The sequence below is a fragment of the Pezoporus wallicus genome, unplaced genomic scaffold (genome assembly GCF_028554395.1).
Source record: "Pezoporus wallicus isolate ANWC-B61680 ecotype Strahan unplaced genomic scaffold, APGP_CSIRO_Pwel_v1 contig_1278, whole genome shotgun sequence".
Taxonomy (NCBI): domain Eukaryota; kingdom Metazoa; phylum Chordata; class Aves; order Psittaciformes; family Psittacidae; genus Pezoporus; species Pezoporus wallicus.
The window spans coordinates 505,550-526,614 of NW_026640895.1; the positions used below are offsets into that span (position 1 = coordinate 505,550).

The following is a 21,065-nucleotide window of genomic DNA, read 5'->3' on the forward strand; positions in this document are numbered from 1 at the left end:
CTAATATAGGAAACTTTTTAGGTAAGTACTAAATTAGTGAAGAACGAAGTTCTGTATTGACAGGACAAGAAAAAGTGACATGAAAGTAAGACATTTGCTGGCTGCTAGCTTAGACTGTGGACTTTCACCTCATCTTCATGCAGAATTGACAGTTTTATGACAAGTACAACATAATTGTGCCTAATCATTGCCTAGATATCACCAGAGATAAAATCTTGTTTCCCTACAATTTCTATCAAAAAGTTATGCCTAACCACCTGCATCAGAAGTATTCTGTGCTTGTGGTTAGAAATTCAAATTTACCAGAGGAAGAGTTTCACTTTCAAATTATTTTGTTACAATATACCTGATTAGACCTTTCCTCACACAAAATATAGGATTGCTAACATTTTTTGGAAAGAGGCTGTTTAGAAATCTTTTAAAGTATTAAAGCTTATGACAACCCAGAATTTTATAGGAGCGTCTCATTCACCTCTCATAGTGAAAACTGACAATCTGGATATGCCAATGTCTTAGAATTTTTTTTCTCTAACACTTCTTCACATTAAGGATTCATTCTAAACCTTCTTTTTTTTTCTTTTTCTCTTCCCACTGGAAGCAACTGGTGTGCTTAGAAACCTCTAAGAAAGCTTCCTACCTGGTAGAAAATAAAAAACACACACCTGAGTAAGAAGGAATAACAAAACCAATAAAACTGCCACCCTGCATGTACAGTTTTTCTGTAATTTTTCTACATTCATCTTGAAAAGCTTTGTCTCCCATGTTATTTGATGGTGCATTAGTTAATCTGTGGAGTTGGATAAACATTCCAACACGATCTAAATGTTTAAATTAAATTCATCTGGATTTTAATGAAATGGTAGCCCTAACTGAAGCTAATGTGAGTTAAGTGAGGTTCTGCTTTTACTAGCACAAAAACTGTGCCTTGACTTCTCTGGGGCTAAGATTACATGTTAATTAGCCATTGGTACACAGCAGGAAGAACCTCATGGGTTAGAAATTCTCTCCTTGATATTTAATTGCATGCTTATAATCAGCAGTAACAGGAGTGACCTGTACGTAGCGGTCTTAGGTGGTACAACAGTAGGAAAAAGGATTATAATTTGATTTCTGTTCTATATTTTCAACAATAATCTTAATCCTCCATTCTGTAAAAAGATTTATAGCAGAGAAAAAGAATTCATAGTAGAAATGGATGCAGATGTTCTGCTCAACTAACTACACAGAAAAGTGCAAGCTTCCCAGATAAAATATAGCACCATAAGGAAAGGTATATGTCCTCTCCTCTGTAGTCACTCTCAGATCAATAAAATGGAATTAAGGTATATACAAGTGCCACAAGTTCTGCAATTTTTTAATAACTTTACATTCTAAATGTAAATTTAGAATTACAATAAATTAATTTTACATGTGAACCTGTTAAGACTTGGCAGCATTTTTTCCCCCATATATTACTTTATTTGATGAGAAATTATAAATAGATAGGCAAGAGTCACCATCTAAATACATGGGCAGCAGAAGTTTATGCTTATATACCTAGTTATTAAGTCATCCATTCAGTATATAACTATACAGATTATTATTTGTTTTAGGCATAAGCTAAACTGTAGAAACCATATTCTTCTTTTCAGTCATTATATAACTGTATACAGATAATTATTTGTTCTAGGCATAAACTAAACTGTAGGAACTACATTCTTTTCATGTTTCAAAGACTTGCATGCACACTTCTATCTCTGTAACAAACTTTAAGACTTTGTATGAAAATGCTGGATAACACAAACCTTTGCTTAGTAAAGGTGAATCTTCATTAACACTGCAGAAGCAGAACCGTGAACCAAAACTTCCACTCTGCACTTAGGTTCATATTGTGGAGAGGTCCCAGAGTATGTGAACAACATTCCCATATTCAGATGAGTCTAAATTAGAAGATGTGCTCCTGAAACACATCTAATTTGCTCCAGCTGCTAAAGAGCATTTAGTGTACTGAAACAGACTAATAAAGCAAGGTAAAACTCAAGCCTCCAGGATCTTCCTTTTCTACCTCTGCCGTATGCACACAGTGTGGGATATTGGGTCTTTAGTCCCAGATTCACTGCTCTGCAGATTCACTCCTACAGGGGCTATCTTATATAGAAAACCAGAAATAAGATTTGCAAGTTCAGTTAACCCTTTTGTAATATTTAGTATGTCAGATTCTGCATCTCAAGTACTTTGCTTGCTGCCTTTATGAGCTTGAATTTATTATTTTTTATACTTAAATAAATTTGACAAACACAAAGCTCAAGAAAGTTTGCTAAGTAATACGCACCAGGCTGGGACTCTGTGCAATCAACTGCAATCGAAAACAAGTCTACTGGGATACATCATGATCAAAATTAAGCAAATCAATACTATTTTAAGTAGTTCTCTCCCACTGTTTCTTGACTATCAAACCAAATGGCTTTAAAAAAAAATGTTTAATAAATAAGTAAATAAAATATTTAGGAGTGTGTTGCTTTTACCTTCATAACTACTGATGTTTTAGTAGCCTCCTTGACCTTAACATACAGTCTGATTTTAAAAGACAAGACTATTTCTGTAGTTAGTATTTCTTTTCTGTATTGTACATTTGCAATGTAGTGTAACTTTCTATGATATTAATGGATTACCTGATAATGCAGTAGGTAAGAAGGAAGCTTATTTACAAAGAAGTAGCTGTAAAAATATCATTAATAAATAGAAGAAATGCATTTCCCAATAATTTTTTATAGCACTGTCAGGTTTAACTTGGAATTTCAGTTCATAAAACACATCCATCAACACATGTGACTTTTGGGTCTTCTTTTGTAGAACTTTAATTTTGTTCCATGAAGGATTTTTCATTAAATAAAGAAATTACAGAATTATTTCAAAAACTGGTGAAGAAATACATCGTGCAAAAACTCATAAGCAATTAACATATATTTTGCTAAAGAACCAACATTTCTGTTCCATAACAGCACCACTAGTCAGTTTGTGATCACAGAGCTCTCAGTAAGGTATCATTGTCTCTTACCTGGAGTTTGAAAATTAAGGCGTCGCAGCTCTACTGGATCTGTGGGATGGTGAGAGGGGACCTCCTTGCTGTTGGGTATGCTGCTTTTTCTAGAATCAGATTCAGCCCTCTTCCTGCATGGAGAAGGTGAATACAAGTGAACATAAGATCAAGACGTTAGCTTAACAAATAAAAGTGCCCAAGTGTTTAATCACTATATTCTAAAGACAGGCTGCCTCTTTCCGAAAGAGTATTTAATCCAGTGGAAAGGTAAAATAATTATGCACATTGGGTAGGACAACTACAATTTGCAATGGCAAAATGGATCTAAGTATAGTAAGTAATGTCAGGGGGAAAATAGCTCCATTCTGCCCTAGACTGATCCTGTAGATCATTATGCTGGGCACCCAGGTAGAAAACCATTACAAGATATAACATAAAATATACAAAGAAAAAATCACATTATCTCTATTTTAAAAGCTAGCTATACCTTTATTAAAAACTATGCAAAAATTAAACACACAATTAAAAATAAACAGAAGTTATAGTAATTGACTTTGTATTTTATACAGACAGTTTTGCATTGCTTATAAAAAAAATCACCTCTATTCTTTGGGTACTTTCAATATGACAGAAAACAGTATGGAAGACACCTGTCCCAGACGACACCTATTCCCTTCATTTTCTAGGAAGTAAAAATTTGCTGTGTTGCCTCTCATCTCTCTAAGAGCTCCACTACGCAATCTTCATGCAGCTGATCACACCTACATATTGAAGGCTCAGATTCTGTATGAATGTTTCTGATCAAATTATGACTGTCGCTGAAATTATAGTATTCCTGTCAATCTGTCCAAAATAAGTAAAGAAACAAAAGAAAGGAGTGAGGAAGTGAAAGAAGAAGGGAGGGAGGAAGGGAGGGTGAGAAGTAGGGAGGAAGGAAGGGAAGGAGGGAAGGAGGGAGAGAGGTATGGAGGAAGGGGGGAAGGGGGGGAGGGGGGAGGGAAAAGAGAAGCAGAGTCCTGACTGAACAGTGTTTGGACTCTTGACTGTTCTGATAAAATGGACTCCCATAATTTGAGAGTATCATTTCCTAATGCAAAACACTGGAATAGGTAAATTTAATGCTTTAATTCAATAAGAATCCTTCTTCACTAGTCATCTGAGTTCCTGATCGAAAATGCAAACTGGGTGATATTCTTTATCTAACATAAAAAGAAGATGCAAACAGCAACGAAGAATTACTTTGTGAAAACAGAACTAGGATGACTTTAAGGTTTATGATCCCAAAATCTTTTCCAGGTGTCCAATATTTGCTCTAACATACCAGTATTGTTGGGGTGGGGGTGGGTGTGCCTGCCTGAGTGTTTTTGTTGATTTTTTTTTGGGGGGGGGGGGTATGTGAGTTTTTTGTGTTTTTTTTTTTTTTTGTTTGTTTGTTTTTGGTGTTTGTTTATTTTTTATTTTTTTCTTTTCCCTCACTCTAATTGATTTAAAATGTCAAAAAGCTAAATCTGTTATAATGCCACCAGGCTCCCCTCTTAAAAAAATGCTCAGTTGATTTCTTACTGGTCTTAAATTATGAACACCTGGTGGCATTCACGAAAGGGACATACAGCAATATTTCAGAGACTATGCAAAGAAGCCAAATAGCAACATTGTTGCAGCAATCATTTAAAAGTTACAATTCCTATGATTTTATGGGTGAGGGGAAAGGGGGAAAGGAAGAGTTTAGCTGTAAACATATTCCATCTGTTCTCTGGTAAATACCTTAACATGTATTAACTTCTCTTTAGCAAAGTGACGAAGATTTAAATTTGATTCTTCTGGTTTTACTCTTATTTTAAAAAAAACTGGTATGGAGTAACTCAGTAGAAATTCTTTTTTCAATTTTGATTCTGACTATCATTTACAAGGATGATCAGGTGACTGGAGCACCTCCTGTATGAAGACAGGCTGAGAAAGTTGGGGCTGTTCAGCCTGGAGAAGAGAAGGCTGCGTGGGGATCTCATAGCAGCCTTCCAGTATCTGAAGGGGGGATATAAGGATGCTGGGGAGGGACTCTTCATTAGGGACTGTAGTGATAGGACAAGAGGTAACGGGTTAAAACTTAAACAGGGGAAGTTTAGATTGGATATAAGGAGGAAATTCTTTCCTGTGAGGGTGGTGAGGCACTGGAATGGGTTGCCCAGGGAGGCTGTGAATGCTCCATCCCTTGCAGTGTTCAAGGCCAGGTTGGATGAAGCCTTGGCTGAGATGGTTTAGTGTGAGGTGTGCCTGGCCATGGCAGGGGGGTTGGAACTAGATGATGTTAAGGTCCTTTCCAACCCTAACTATTCTATGATTCTATGATCTCAAACTCTTACCACAGTAGCACAATGCCATAGTGTTTTTTCTTCTTAAGTGAAGGTGTGTGATGCAGCTTTCAAGTATTTTTGTGTGTATTTCCCTCTTCTCAAGTCTAGGGATCAGTGGAATTGTCCAGAGATAAGCTTCATTTCCCTCTTTTCCAGTTTTAAGTCACTACTGGGCAGTATAACTTCCTATTAATCTGCTAAAACACTAAAATCTCTTCTAATAATTTATTTATTTTTTTTTAATACTTGTAGGACAATTTATCTATTATTATTTATTATTATTCCCAGGATTATTTTGGCTTTGTCATTTCTTCAGACTATATATATCACAGTTGTTTTAGATTATGGAATGGTTTTGAGACAACTGAGGTGGAAAAAAAATCCACAAAGGACAAATGAATCCACCACATCATCTTTGCTTGTACAACTGTAAGTCAGCATCAAAACTCTGTATGGAGCATTACAGAGATTAGAGTGGCTAACACTTCAAAGACAAGCATGCATTCCTTAAACAGCTTTGTCTACAGCAAAGAACCACTGTCATAACTTCATCAAAACACAGATAAAACTGCATGTACATTGCATAGCTGTGCTGCCTCTTGAAAACATACCCGTGGAGAAACAAAATAAAGCTGCAGAACTTGGCTGCATATGTTATATTTCTGTGCAGCGCTTGCTTTCTTCCTTTCTACATAACAAATCTTTCAGCTGCCTTCTTGTTGATACTATGTTTATTTAGACTGACAGGTGCTCTGTCTTAGATAATTATAGGATAACTTAGATAATTATCAGGATAACTTTTTTTTTTTCCTCTTTTTTTCTCCTTTCTGGATTAAACAAAGAGTGATTACTTTTCATGTCTCACCTGTCAGGTTTACTGCTCCATTTTAATGCAGCAAGGAGAGGAGAAAAGGTGCAAAGTTAGTTGGCCAGCAGTAAACAGGGTAAGCATGACAACCAGAGATGTAAGAAATGTTGACTTACAGTAAAGATATCTAACAGTCAAGTTAAAGGGTGACAGTTCATCTAAATATTTAATGCTTGGGAATCATAGAATAAATGGAAGATACAAGGTTAAGTCCAAAATGAATCTTCTGCTGAAAAAGAAATCTCTTTCAGACATTATCCTTAAAGTAGTTCCACCTCAAATTTTAGCCAGTGGGATAATGTAGAATGGGCGTTTAATCTGAGGTATCAAAGTAATGTTAACATTACGTTGAAAAATGATGCCTCACTAAGTTGCAGTTCCCTCTTACATTCTAGAGAAGATAGAAGGCAGGAGAGGAAAGATGAAAGTGGAAGGCAGAGGAGAAAGGAAGAAGAGGGAGAGAAAGGTAAGCAAAGAACAAGGTTAAATATATGAGATAAGTAAGACTTTAATTGAAAAAAAAAAAGAAAAAAAAAGAAAACTTTAAAAACTATTTTACAACAGATAATAAGATGGAAATGAATTTGAAACAGTAGCCTAGAGGTGGTAGATGCCATACCCCTGGAAACAATTGAGTTCAGTTTGGACAGGGCTCCGAGAAACCTGATGCCGCTGCTCCTTGCAGGGGAGCTGGAATATGGAATAGATGACCTTTAAGGTCCCTTCCAACCCAAACTGTTCTAGGAACAAGGGCCAAAATTCACTCTGTTAAAAGACTCAAGCTTAGGTCCTGTCTATTTAAACAAATAAAAAAAAATGCATTGTAAGAGTAAAGAAGATGAAGTCTGTCAAAATACATTTATCTTCCCTACAAGTGGAAACTCACTCTACAAACAAAAATGGCTCTAGAAAGATCTAGAATGAGGAACATTTTGCTTTTCATCAGTGAAGGGCTCAAATTAGAGAACTTGTGATTTCTTAAAAACAAGGAGGAAGAACCACAGAAACTCAGGTTGAAAAAAACCCAAACTAACAAAACTAAAATGAATGAAAGAATGCTTTCTGGGCACATGAGCTCTCTATTTTGTTAGTTTCTGAGATACACTGAACAACTTCTAGAGCTCTTTAACATTCACTAACTGGGTTTCTAACCATGTAAACCCTGTGAAAGTGAACATGTGTGACACATTCAAAAATCAGTTGCAGCTACAGCTACAGGTTGGTTTGAGAAGTGATTCAGAGCAGCCCTGCGGAGGACCTGGGGATGTTGGTCTATGAGAAACAATATGAGCCAGCTTCAGTGTGCGCTCGCAGCCCAGAAAGCCAGCCCTGTCCTGGGCTGCATCAAAAGCAGCATGACCAGCAGGTTGAAGGAAGTGATCCTGCGCCTCTACTCTGCTCTCGTGAGACCTCACTTGGAGTACTGTGTGCAGCTCTGGTGTCCTCAACATAAGAAGGGCATAGAGCTGTTGGAGCAGGTCCAAAGGAGGGCCCCAAGGATGATCGGGGGTTCGAGCACCTCCCGTATGAAGACAGGCTGAGAAAGTTGGGGCTGTTCAGACTGGAGAAGAGAAGCTGTGTGGAGAACTCATAGCAGCCTTCCAGTATCTGAAGGGGGCCTACAAGGATGCTGGGGAGGGACTCTTCATCAGGGTTTGTAGCAGTAGGAAAAGGAGTAATGGGTTCAAACTGAAACAGGGGAGATTTAGGTTAGATATAAGGAAGAAATTTTTTACTGTGAGAGTGATGAGGCTCTGGAATGGGTTGCCCAAAGAAGTTGTGAATGCTCCATCCCTGGCAGTGCTCAAGGCCAGGCTGGACAGAGCCTTGAGCAACATTGTCTTATTGTTTAGATTTAAGTCCAGTAGACTAAAGATCTACTCCAAAATAACCGTGTCCCTTCACTATGACTGCGGGGTGGTAGAACTGCTGCAATGACAAAGAACACTGAGCTGGCCACTGGCCAAGTCAGTTCCATTTGCAAAGACATGAACTTCAGAAAGACTGGATTTTGTAACTGTAATTCAATGGTAACTCAGACAAAAAAAAAATAAAATAAAATCATGTTTACTGTGAAGATAGTTGAACACTGGAATGGGTTGCCCAGAGAAGTTGTTGAGATTCCACTCTTGCATATATTGAAACTTCCTGGCCATTCTCTGAACAGGGCTGGGACAGGGTAATCCCCAGAGATAGGGCCCTGTGGATGTGTGATCTGTGAGCTCTTATGCACACAATACATTAATAAGCCTCAGTTGTGTTGGATAGAACATTGCAGCAGTATCTGATGACAACAAAAGGTACTCTTCAGTATTTTCCCCATTTATTACTGTTAAGTACAAGGCTGCAATGATCATTTGGCTATATTCTAATATGTGATCCAAAAATCTTCCGATGCAGAATTCTTGCTTTCAGATTTTAAGACGACAAAATGCAGAAGCAATAACTGACCAACAAATAATAAAGGGGTCAAAAATGAAGTCCTAGTACTTGGGACAGCTAAATATCCCCCACACCAACCCATATAACTTATCCACTCTATCTGTAATAGCATCTGTTTAAAAAGGAGGGCGAGATCTGAAAACTCATGGCAGTCAGGTGAAGTTCCTGATGACTGGAAAAGGGGAAATATAACCCCCATTTTCAAGAAGGGGAAAAACGATGACACAGGGAACTGACCAGTCAGTCTCAGCTCTGTGCCTGGCAAAATCTTGGAGCAGATTCTCCTGGAAGGCATGCTAAGGCACACGAAAAAGTGCCTTGTTGACAGCCAGCATGGCTTCACTAAGGGCAAATCCTGCCTGACCAATTTGGTGGCCTTCTATGATGGGGCCACCGAACTGATGGACAGAGGTAGAGCAGTTGACGTCATCTACCTGGACTTGTGCAACGCGTTCGACACTGTTCCACACAACATCCTTGTCTCTGAATTGGAGAGACATCAATTTGATAGGTGGACCACTTGGTGGATAAAGAACTGGCTGGATGGCTGCATGCAAAGAGTTGTGGTCAATGGCTCAATGTCCAGGTGGAGACCAGCAACGAGTGGTGTCTCTCAGGGATCAGTGCTGGGACCGGTCTTGTTCAACATCTTTGACAGTGACATGGACAGTGGGATTGAGAGCGCCCTCAGCAAGTTTGCCAATGACACCAAGCTGTGTGGTTCGGTTGATATGCTGGAGGGAAGGAATGCCATCCAGAGGGACCTTGACACACTTGTGAGGTGGGCTGACGCCAACCTCATAAAGTTTAACCATGCCAAGTGCAACGTCTTACACCTGGGTCAGAGCAACCGCAGGCACAGCTACAGGTTGGGCAGAGAAGAGATTCAGAGCAGCCCTGCACAGAAGGACTTCGGTCAATGAGAAACTTCATTCGTATGAGCCCTCAGTGTGTGCTCTCAGCTCAGAAAGCCAACTGTATCCTGGGCTGCATCATGACCAGCAGCATAACCAGCTGCATCATAAAAGCAGCATAACCAGGAAGTCGAAGGAGGTGATCCTGCCCCTCTACTCTTCTCTCACGAGACCTCACTTGGAATACTGTGAACAATTCTGGTGACCTCAACATAAAACGGACATGGAACTATTGGAACAAGTCCAGAGAAGGGCCACGAGGATGTTCCGGGGACTGGAACACCTTCCATAGGAAGACAGGTTGAGAAAGTTGGGGCTATTCAGCCTGGAGAAGAGAAGGCTGCATGGAGACCTCATAGCAGCATTCCAGTAGCTGAAAGGGGCCTATAAGGATGTTGGGGAGAGACTCTTCATTAGGGACTGCAGTGATGGGACAAGGGGTAATGGGTTAAAACTTAAACAGGGGAAGTTCTGTTTGAATATAAGGAGGAAGTTCTTTACTGTAAGGGTGGTGAGGCAGTGGAATGGGTTGCCCAGAGAAGTTGTGAATGCTCCATCCTTGGTGGCCTTATCAAGGCCAGGTTGGACAGAGCCTTAGATGACATGGTTTAGTGTGCGGTGCCCCATGGCAGGGGGGTTGGAACTAGATGATCTTAAGGTCCTTTTCAACCCTAACTGTTCTATGAGTCTATGATTCTAAGATTCCCCCCTTAAAATGATTTTTGATTTTTTTTTCAAGAAACTGCACTCTTTCTTTCTCTATGATAGAAATTAAAATGTAAAAGTAGTATTTTAATTCATAAGTCTCTTCATTAGGGCTTGTAATATTTCCTGTATCCATGAAAATTTCTCATTTTCCTATTTCTTATGCATTTTTTAACATGTCCAACTCTGGTAGCCATGGTAATTCAACAGAGTTAATTCAGAAATTAAATTTCACTGTTTTCTCAAAGCACTACCTAAATATCACGACTGTCTCATCTAGTTATTCTACTTCTACGGACAGTAAAGCTATCGAACTCTGTTAGCCTGCATCCAGGTTGCATACTCTAGAAAAGAAAAATCCAGTTATATATTACATTTTTTACAGAAATGAAAAGTTCACAGAGGACTATAGACTGGTAAGATGGCAGTCATAATTTCTCAGAGGTCATTTTCAAAATCAGCGCAGTTTAACAATTTACAGCTTATACATGGGAATATAGAAATAAATAAACACATATGGACATTTGCCTGAACAGTTTTAGTTCCACTAGTAAATAACAGATGCAAAATATGTCCCCCGTTTTCAGTGAATGACAATCTCTTCGTACTACTGATGAACAAATTTTACCTGCTCGTTTGCGGATTACGCCTATAATTTTTTTGGTAACAGAACTGGAGTTTGTTACTATGAATTTCATAAATACAATCAACATTCCCAGAAGCATTTACACGCCTGCTTTACTGCCCTTGTTTGGATTTGTTTTGTATGGGAAAAGTTTTAGTTTAATACTCCAAATTAACCAGAAAAAAGGGAATATTTCACTCTTAGCACATCTCTAATGACCAGGTTTTTAAGTGACAGACAGACACAAACAGGGGTTCACTGGTTGCTAATCAATTAGATTGTCTGAGACAGTAGGCAGTAATAGAAACCTTCAGGCGACATAATAGACCATGTATTATGTTGCTGTAAGATTACATACCTAAAGAACATTCTATAAATGTGTATCTGTTTGGAACCCAAAGCTAAGGTTAAGCCTGGACTGTTTTTTTCACTTCTGAATGGAGAATTTTCTCTCTATAACCCAAAGCGAGTTCTCTACAGGCATTTTCAGAGGTATGTGAGTGGAGACACTTAGGGAGAGAGGAGTATAGAGGGTGGCAAACTTAAATATTTGTATGCAGGTGATACCATCATAGCCATTAGTTTTAGATGATGTACTCCACTTAATTAAATTATCACTGGTGTGCCCCTGCACCCCCAACAAGGTCACAGCATCTTTATAGCATTCTCCAATTATCCTTCATCAATATATCTCTAAAATGTATTGGGAACAAAATGTAAATCTTAAACTTTGTGTGTTTGATTCTTTGGGTTTGATTTAGTAGCTAGACCTCTGTGAACTCATTTACACTGTAAAAGGCTGGTATGTATATATTAAGGCATCATACACCATTTTTATCTAGTACGTTGTAAGGCAGAGAGAGGTCCTTTGTGCAATAGAAAACCTACATCTGTGTCATTGTGAAAGAAGAGTGATGTTTGATCTCTTTCCAAGATTAGTAGAAAACAGCTACTGATGTTTCTTTAATCTCTGAGTTCTGAGCTTCAATTCATATACTTACACCGCCAAATTGAGGCAAACTATCAAAAGCAAAAACTCAAATTACTTGAGTGGAGATGAAAATGATGTTTAACATCAAGCTGAATGTAAACCCCTAATGTATTACTATTGAACATCTACAAATAAGTTTTAAAAATTCAAATGTGTGAATTCCATCCATATTTATATGCAAGCACATATTTTTTACAAACATATGCAAAGTGGAAAAAACATTTAAATGCATAACTGTTAATACTGTCATCAGCAGAAAAAGGTACCCATGTACCTGTAATTTTTGGAAACTTTCTGTCAATCTACTAAAATTTCTGCAGTGTTCTGGAAACCATTAATAAATATGAAAATATATAAAAGCAATGATATTACTGCTGTAGTACAACAAATATAGAGTAGAACAGTATTATAAAATGGCTGATATCAGAAAGATACATGCCCACTAAAAAAAAGTAAAAGGGAAACTTACCTTTTATAAAGAAGTATAGCAATAACAATACAGATGATAAACACCACTGCAAGAACTGGTCCAACGACCCAAATCAAGCCTTCTTCCTCATCTGTTATTGGTTGGGGATCAAGGTCCATTGACACAACAGGATCAGAATATGGGCTGGTTGCATACATGGTCTATACAAATAGATAAAGGAGTGCATTTAAAATATGAACTATGCTAGATTTAAAAGATAGATATATATATATATACACAAGATAATGATGTAATGAAGAAGGCAATGCGAAAATCTTTACTTTGTGCTCCATATATTAGCAGTGACCTGAAATTAAGTAACACAGTCCTCCATAGAACACTTTGCAACTTAAGCAGAGAAAGAGAAAATGACGTATAGGAATATAACCTATCAGTTACTCATTTTTTGTTTTTTTTTTTTCTAGCTTTATATTGGCTTAACAATATTTCTTTCTGCAAGATGTAAAATGGTATTTCTGAAACCAAGATGTAAAATGATATTTCTGAAACGAGAATACTATAGGTGAAAATAAAGGGGACTGAATGTAGGAAGTGCCTACAAAAGTAAACTATGGCAATAATAGGGTGCATTTTGAGCAATCAAAACTTATCTGACACTGTTCTTACAGAAGAGGGAAACAACTGGAATTTTAGACTGAAAGCCAGGTGAAGCCACTGTAGAATAGGAAGGGATGCTAAATACTCAAAGTCTTTCTTAACCGTGGAACTAGAATTATAATTCAGTAGAGGCCTTTCAAAATCTTTGCCTTACTGGATGCTGTTAAGCCAACTGGCCTAGGATAAGATCTGAGATGTCTGATCTATGGATGAGTGCAGAGTTAAAATTACAGAGAGGAGAGGCTGAGGAGCCAGCCTGCTAAAACTGGATCATGCAAAGAACTCTGAGCTACAGTAAAATGTAAGTTGAGAATCGTTTGTTCTTGGCTCTTGTCTTTGCTGGAATGTCCCCACCAGCACTTAAGTAGGATTTAAACTACAGTTCTTGCCAACGACTTCAAAACTTGATTCAGCAGTAAATCAGGAATATCAACCAAGTTAGACTAAGATAACCAGGAGAAGAAATTAGCTTTCACTTACCATGTTTGCAGTGTATTCTGAAAGCTGTCCTAAGCCAAGACAAGTGTTACAAAAGTAGAAGTGTTTTTCACATTTCATCTGGCCTTGTTTTGGGCTCTGGGGCACAACAGTGCCTGGGTTTGAGACAGGATTAGGACCAGCAAAGTTGACGCACAAAACTGAGCTAGTACGCATGCCAGTTATGTCCAGTTGTATTATGCTCTTTTACTAAATATGCACCAAACATTTTAAAAGTCTATGATTGGTGCTTAGAAATTGAGAAGCCTATATGTTCCATTTCTGAAATACCTGAGCTGACTGAGGCTTTTTTCCTAAATTCAGTAATCTCAAAAGATAGAAGAAAGCCTATTGTTACAGTAAGACACTTTGTTTAGCCTCTTCCTTTAGAGCTGGAAGAAAAAAACACCTGGAAAGGGATTGTCTTGGTTTTGGCGGGGTTAGAGTTGATTTTCTTCCTAGAGCTGGTGCAGCGCTGTGTTTTGGCTTTAGTCTGAGAACAGTGCTGACAACACACTGGTGGTCTTAGTTGTTGCTAAGTAGCACTAACCTTGATCAAGAACTTTTCAGTTTCTCATGCTCTGCCAGTGAGGAGGGGCGCAAGAAGCTGGGAGGAAGCAGACAGGACACCTGACCCAGACTAGCCAAAGGGGCATTTCATACCACAGCACATCATGCCCGGTGTATAAACTGGGGGGAGTTACCCAGAAGCAAACAATTGCTGCTTGGAGATAGGCTAGGTATTGGTCAGCAGGTGGTCAGCAATTGTACTGTCCATCACTGCTGTTGTATTTTTTACTTTCTCCCTTCAGTTTTATATATCTCATTTTTTTATTTTCCTTATCATTATTATTACTAATAGTAGTATACTGTACTTTAGCTATTAAACTGTTCTTACCTCAATCCACAGGTTTTACATTCTTCAGATTCACCTCCCAAGCCCATCTGAGGGAGGGGTGGGGGGACTAAGAGAAGGGGGTGAGCAAGTGGCACTTCATTATTGGCTGGGGTTAAACCATGACAGGGATTCTGAGGGATTCTCAGGGATAACAGTATGAACACTTACTACGTGTTCTCCAAAACCAGAGGATTTTGCTTTTAATTTTCAACCAACCTGTATTAATCACATTTTTGCAAAAAATGACTATTTTGTTTCTTTCCACTTGATAACATGCTTAATTTAATTATAGACTGTAGCCATAAACTCTTTCAGATTCCATTTCACAAAATTAAACAAATTCAGACCTCCCCATGCACTGTTGTAAAGCAAGCTCTTCCCTGAACAAAGTAATTTTATGATAACCCTTATGTAAAAGGTATTTTGAATATGGGGAAAAACATTCCTCACAAGTTACAACTCATGCACCAGTAGAATCTATAGTCCTAGAAGAAAACCAGCTATACTGAGTGCAGATACACTGGAGAATTGGGAGTTGAAGCTCACTGACCCTTATGAACTCTTCACTCTCTGGGACTACTTCATACAATTTCTGACACACAGACTTTTAGCCATCTCACTTTACACACAAAGCTGTTCACTCTCTCCAGTTTGAACTTCTCTGATTCAGTGCCTTCAGAATTCACTGTCTCTGCAGTCACTCTTAAAAAAGTTTAAGGGGAACTTTTGATTTATGTTAGAGTTCGCAGGAGACATTTTATTTTCAAATGAAGATATGTATCCAAACATATTGAAACTGAAACTACTTCCTCATTATGTAGGCAAATTCTGTTGACATCAAGAAAGTGATTCTAGGGCTACATGCCGGAAGCATTAGACAAGAATTCAGATTGTGGTGCAATAGTTTTGAGTGGTTGAGCCAACAAATGTACCTGTTAGGTTTAGGTACCAATATTACACACTGTATGTTAAAATATTAATGTGTATTGCAACTTCTTTCAATGGTCCTATTTCAATCTTTTTTTTTTTTAATTACTATACAGTAGATCAACTTATACATAAAGGGCCATAACTACAAGATGAATTACATAAAGAGGATGACAGCTCATTATTTGTCTCACCTCAGGAATTTTCCTTGTTATTGAATTATTTTCTAACTTCCTAAGAATTTACTGATAAAGTTGTTAGGGAATAATGAGTGTAACAAAAAAGGCTAGTTGTGCATGTATCTGATTCAGTGGATCTTTCCAACAATCCTGCATATTGAACACCACAACTCAATAGTAGTATTAAGGCAAAGAAGAAATTCTTTTCTAAATAAATTGGGAAATAAGACTCTAAACCTGTGTCACTGAATGTCTCAAATGGCAGAGCATGTAATTTGAGAAGGATCACAACATATCTAGTTAAAGGTTAACATTAGGTTTCCGTCATGCACAGAAGTAACACATAAAGGTGCAAGCAAAGTAGAAAATTTCAAGGAATTAACTGGAACTAAGCAAGGAAATACTTTAGTGAAGCTGTAGCGTACCGTAAAAAAATAGCTTTCGGGAGCTAGCATAACTATTAATCTTTCTATTTTTTTTTTTTCCCCATGAGTTGTGGAGAAGTAATTTAGAGATTTAAAAATATTAACTAACTTACAGATTCTGAGTGCTCCATTACAGCCAATACAAAGAACACATATTCTTGACCACTCTGCAGTTGCTTATTCTCAAAGCCACCATAATGCTTCTTATCCCCCAACGTGAACTCCGTAGGAAGAACTTTGAAGTGAGCTGCAATATATGGCTTTAATTCCACTTCCCTCTCAAGACGAATGCTTCTGCGTTTCCTAGCTATCTCCTTAAGCAGCTTTAGAATGAAGGGAGAAGAAAGAGAAAGAGAAAGCAAGAACAGAAAGGTAACTGAAAAAAATTTTAATGTAACTTATTAACAATGTAATGAGAAAATCTAATGCATGACCAGGAACTACAAAAATACAGTTTATCCACATTCCATGGTGTATATCAATATTACTACAACAGTTTTTGCAAAATCTTTCAATATCTTGTCATCCTTGTTAAGGTAAGACACTAGGTAGGAAATGAACTGCCCAGAGTACAAACATAAAACAATTAGATCAGTTTTCAGTATCTGATATTGTTGTCTCTAAGGGGAAAAAAAAAAACAACATACCATCTCTGAGGACATATATATATATACAGACATCATATTACACATCACATACATATATGTGTATTACATATGAAGTCAGTCATAGAATAGAACCACAGAATAATTTACATTCGAAAAGACCCTTAAGACCATCAAGTCCAGCTATTATCCTAACACTGCCAAGTCCACCACTAAACCATGTCCCCAAGTGCCACATCTACATCTCTTCTAAACACCTCCAGGGATGGTAACACCACCATTGGTCCAATTCTTGACAACTCTTTTGGTGAAGAAATTTTTCCTAATATCCAATCTAAATCTCTCTTGGTGCAACTTGATGCCATTTCCTCTTGTCCCATAGCTTGTTACTTGGGAAAAGAGACCAGCACCCACCTCGCTATAACTTCCTTTCAGGCAGTTGAGGAAAGCAATTAGGTCTCATCTGACCTTCCTTTTTTCCAGCTTAATCGACCCCACTAAACAACCCCAGTTTTCTCAGCTGCTCCTCATAAGAGTTGTGGGTCTAGATCCTTCATGAGATTTACTGCTGTTTGGACTGGCTTCAGTACCTCAATATCTTTCTTGTAGGGAGGCAAAGCAGCCCAAAACTGAACACAGTATTAGACTGCAGCCTCACTAGTGCAGAGTTCAAAGGAATAATCACTTCCCTAATGCATAATAATACCTTCTCCCTCCCTATAAAGATGAAATGTACTTTCTTGTCTCTTGTTTGATACAATAAAACTTAACAAGTCATAGAATGTAATTATTTTAAAAACAGGAATAAAAAAATACAAAATTGGAAAAAAAATCCCATTTGAAAAAATTTGTTAACTATTTAAAACTTTTTCTGGTAACTCTGAAATACAAGCAACTCAACATTAAGTAGCTATGAACAGCTTTTTTGTACTCTGGTAATATTAAATTCCTGAACACCTCAGAGAGCTTACAACGTACTTCAGAAACAGTAAACAAAGTGTAGAAAAGTTTACAGAGTGATTTTTAAACATATCTTCCATTCCGAACCTGAAATTGACTGCCATTTTATTTGTTCAAAATCACAAAGAGTTGTGTTCTTCGTGATGGGCTTGTTCAACACTACAGAATAGACTGGTTACAGGAATCAGTAATGGGACCTATGAATCCCAGGACAACTTTTCTATTGGTAGGCTACAAAAGATTATCTGCTACGCTATCATACACAATCCACACTTCAAATTTTAACTGCCTAATCTGACTTTCAAAATGTAGCTTTTCCATATTTCATAAAACATTTGTTCTGATGAACAAAGCTAAAATGTACATCAGTACATTTAAGACAAGGTGCTAGACTCAAACTTGGAAAATATATAGTAATTAATGAAGGAACTTATTTCATCTGGTATAATCTGTTGATGAATTACTTATTAAATCAGACAAATGCTTATTCAATATCTTGTATCACTCTGGACATACTGACATTCAACAAATATTAATCTGAGTCAATTACAAGGAGCCTGAACTTTTCCTTGGTGATGATGACTTCTAAGGCCTCTTCACAGTTCCCTTAATTTTTCATTTATGAAACTTATTCAATGTCCTGTAGTCTTAGACTGCAGTCATAAATTTCCAAGGTCACACAGTAGGCTTTTCAGGACACAGGCAGTGCTAATACAATAGATTAGCAAAAAACTTCCATGTTAGGACAAGGAGACAAATCTACAGAGCTAGATACAGGTTAAAAAAAAACAACACACCAAACCAAAAAAGCTAACAAACATCAAATTTCATTTTTGCTATATATTTTAATTCTAGGCAACATGTTCACTCAGAGAAGCTCCCTCTTGCTTCAGCCTGTTCTTTTGTGCCAGGCCTTAGCTTAGCTAGCACATTCTGCCTTCTTCACATAGGTTCTATTTTTACACTTATATTGCAAATTTATTTTGTATTTTGCAATTATACAGTTAACAACATATGTTTACGGTGCATATAAAATCATCTACTATTCACTCTGCTACTGAGACAGAAGCTTTTAATATCGATTACTTTGACACCACTTCTCACTGAAGTACTTACTTCAAACACAGGCTACAGATACAAACAGGAACAACCTGCACTACTTGGATCCAAACTTCTGTGGCATTTAGGGCATTTGCATGCTACCCCTTAAAAGACCTATACAGTCAACTGCTTTCCAGCTCTAAGGCTCAGTCTGTTCTATGTTACAGAGATTTTAAATTAACTCTATCAGTTTCCATGCTACTACACAAAAGCTGGTACACTGCAATGAATCCCCTGTGTTAAACAGAACTGGCCATAATTTGAGACTAGAAATCATTATTCATTAATCAAGGACTCTATTACAATCAGCAGTCCATATTTTTCTTTCACTGTTCCTTAGCACTTTAATGAGCAGTTTAGGCTGAATTCGTGTGGTATGAAAATAACAGTAGAGAACTGTAACATTAAAAAGATTCCTATTTACTTGTTCTATTGAAGGTGACTCTTGTATCTGTTGGTAGTGTCCTATGCCCCAGGTAGAGTTACTGAGGGCGGAACACGAGGCAGAGACTAATCAAAGTTTGATCCATGTTGCCTAGGCTTTCATAAGATCTAGTGGGGGAAGCACTATGTGAAAAGTTTGTATCTCTATGAAGCCATCCCTTACAAAGACAGTAACAGCTATGCAGGGGAGTCTGCTGAAATACAAAGGTAGATATTCAGGTAGCAATTATGTGGTATGTAAACTAACTGGAAGTCAGGAGCTCTAAGTACTGCAGTATGAGGTAAGTCTTGAGACATCCCTGAATGTAACTGGTATTTTCATTTATGCATACAGTTTCCACGGGAATATAAGGTTATTTGTGTGGCTACCTAAAATAAATTCTTGATCATGTGTTTCCGGATTACACCATATTTACAATTTAGATTTTAAGTAGCTCAAAATGTCAAAATATTGCAGGAGTACTGCAATCAAACTTGTATTGAGATTGAAAGGGGAAGAAAAATGTTTGACCTTAATTATTTCTTGCATTTTAATTCATAACATAAAATGCATGTATTTAAGAGACAGCAAAACTGAAGTACTGTACTACAGTGGGTGAAGTAATCAGAAACTGAGTTTTGGCTATGAATGTTGAAATTAATTAGCCTGAATCAAATAAAATTTGGTCAGCTTTATTAAAGTTGTCTGGTTATTCATTGCCTAACACCAGCTAAACCTAGGTGGGTTTGTGTGTAGATAAAATTTGTGTCTGTGACATTGATTACACATGACTGAATAGACCTCAGGTGAACCTCTGGCCTCATTTATATTTCATACATAAATGGGGTTGTTGCCAAGCATCGTTACTTTCATGTGTATCTCCTGTTGTACTTTACACCAGAATTTCAGTAAAATTACAGATCTAAGACTTAATATGCAGGCTTTTATTTAGGTTTTATTGCTTAAAAATCTAAAGTAATCCTACTAGGTAATACTGCAAATTGTAGTATTTTGTTTATATTTCATTTATTTGCATGGCATATCTATTTAAAGTCACTAGATCTCATGATATTCAAAATAAACTGAAATGTTAATAAAAAACCCTGTATCTCTAGTAACTATTTTTATCAGATACACAATATCTAGTCCATTGTCTGCTCTTTTATTACTCTGCATCTCACTTCTGTCAGACCTGAGGTTCAGGGAATCAGGAAGATAACTGCATTTTAAGTTGGAGAGTTGGTTGGACTGGTCAGTTATGTACTATAGGTAACATCTCATAAGTGCTTTCATCAAATTCTCCTCTTCTGAAAATCTAAGCAAAGTATCTGGAACACACTTATTTGGAAAAATCTATTGCACAATCCCTTCTGATACTAGTCAGACACTTGAGATTGTACTAGAAGAAAATATGCACAAATAACTTCACTTGGCCATCAGGAACTATTTGTTCAGAAAGTAGTGTGATTAGTTTTTCTGTTTTGTTGGGGATTTTTTCCCCCAATTTATTTATTATGTTACTGCTCTCATATATATGTCAGAGATAGTACACCTAATAACAACATACATATATTATCTAAAGCTGAAAGTAAAATAGGTTTTTAGGTAATAGAATCTGGAAGAGTAGCATAAAATACAATTGCTGACTGCTTTTGATTTGTCCCTACTCAGAACTTAGTATATGTATTGGTGGCAACTGTAAAAGACGTATCAAGGGTTTTAGTTCTTTATCAGAAATAATTTTCATTTTCCAGTCAATGCATATCTTATTTCTTCCACCATTAATTCTACAATGTGGTCTCAATTATATCAATAGAAGTGGGAAACAACCCATCCAGATCCAAATATTTCTGAATTAATAAATGTTCTTTATCAATCTGTTACACAGATTAATGCACCACAACTTGCAGGATGATTAAAATGACCCTTTGTTATGGGAATCAGCGGGACCCATAGAATTTAATTGCCCAGAAGTTCAATGTCATCTTGCACCTATCCTTTAATCTGTTAATACTAGTGAACATGACCAGAATCTTTGGATGTTAAAAGTGGGTGGTAATATTAAAT

General features: G+C 37.3%; 1 protein-coding gene across 1 annotated transcript in view; it reads right to left on the minus strand.

Moving 5' to 3' along the window:
* Window positions 1-21,065, minus strand: part of PTPRD (protein tyrosine phosphatase receptor type D) — a 218,202-nt gene that overhangs the window by 79,314 nt on the left and 117,823 nt on the right. Inside the window, 4 exon segments of the mRNA XM_057421164.1 lie at window positions 3,038-3,150; window positions 6,236-6,247; window positions 12,385-12,545; window positions 16,022-16,231. Coding sequence (XP_057277147.1) covers window positions 3,038-3,150; window positions 6,236-6,247; window positions 12,385-12,545; window positions 16,022-16,231 — 496 coding nt within the window.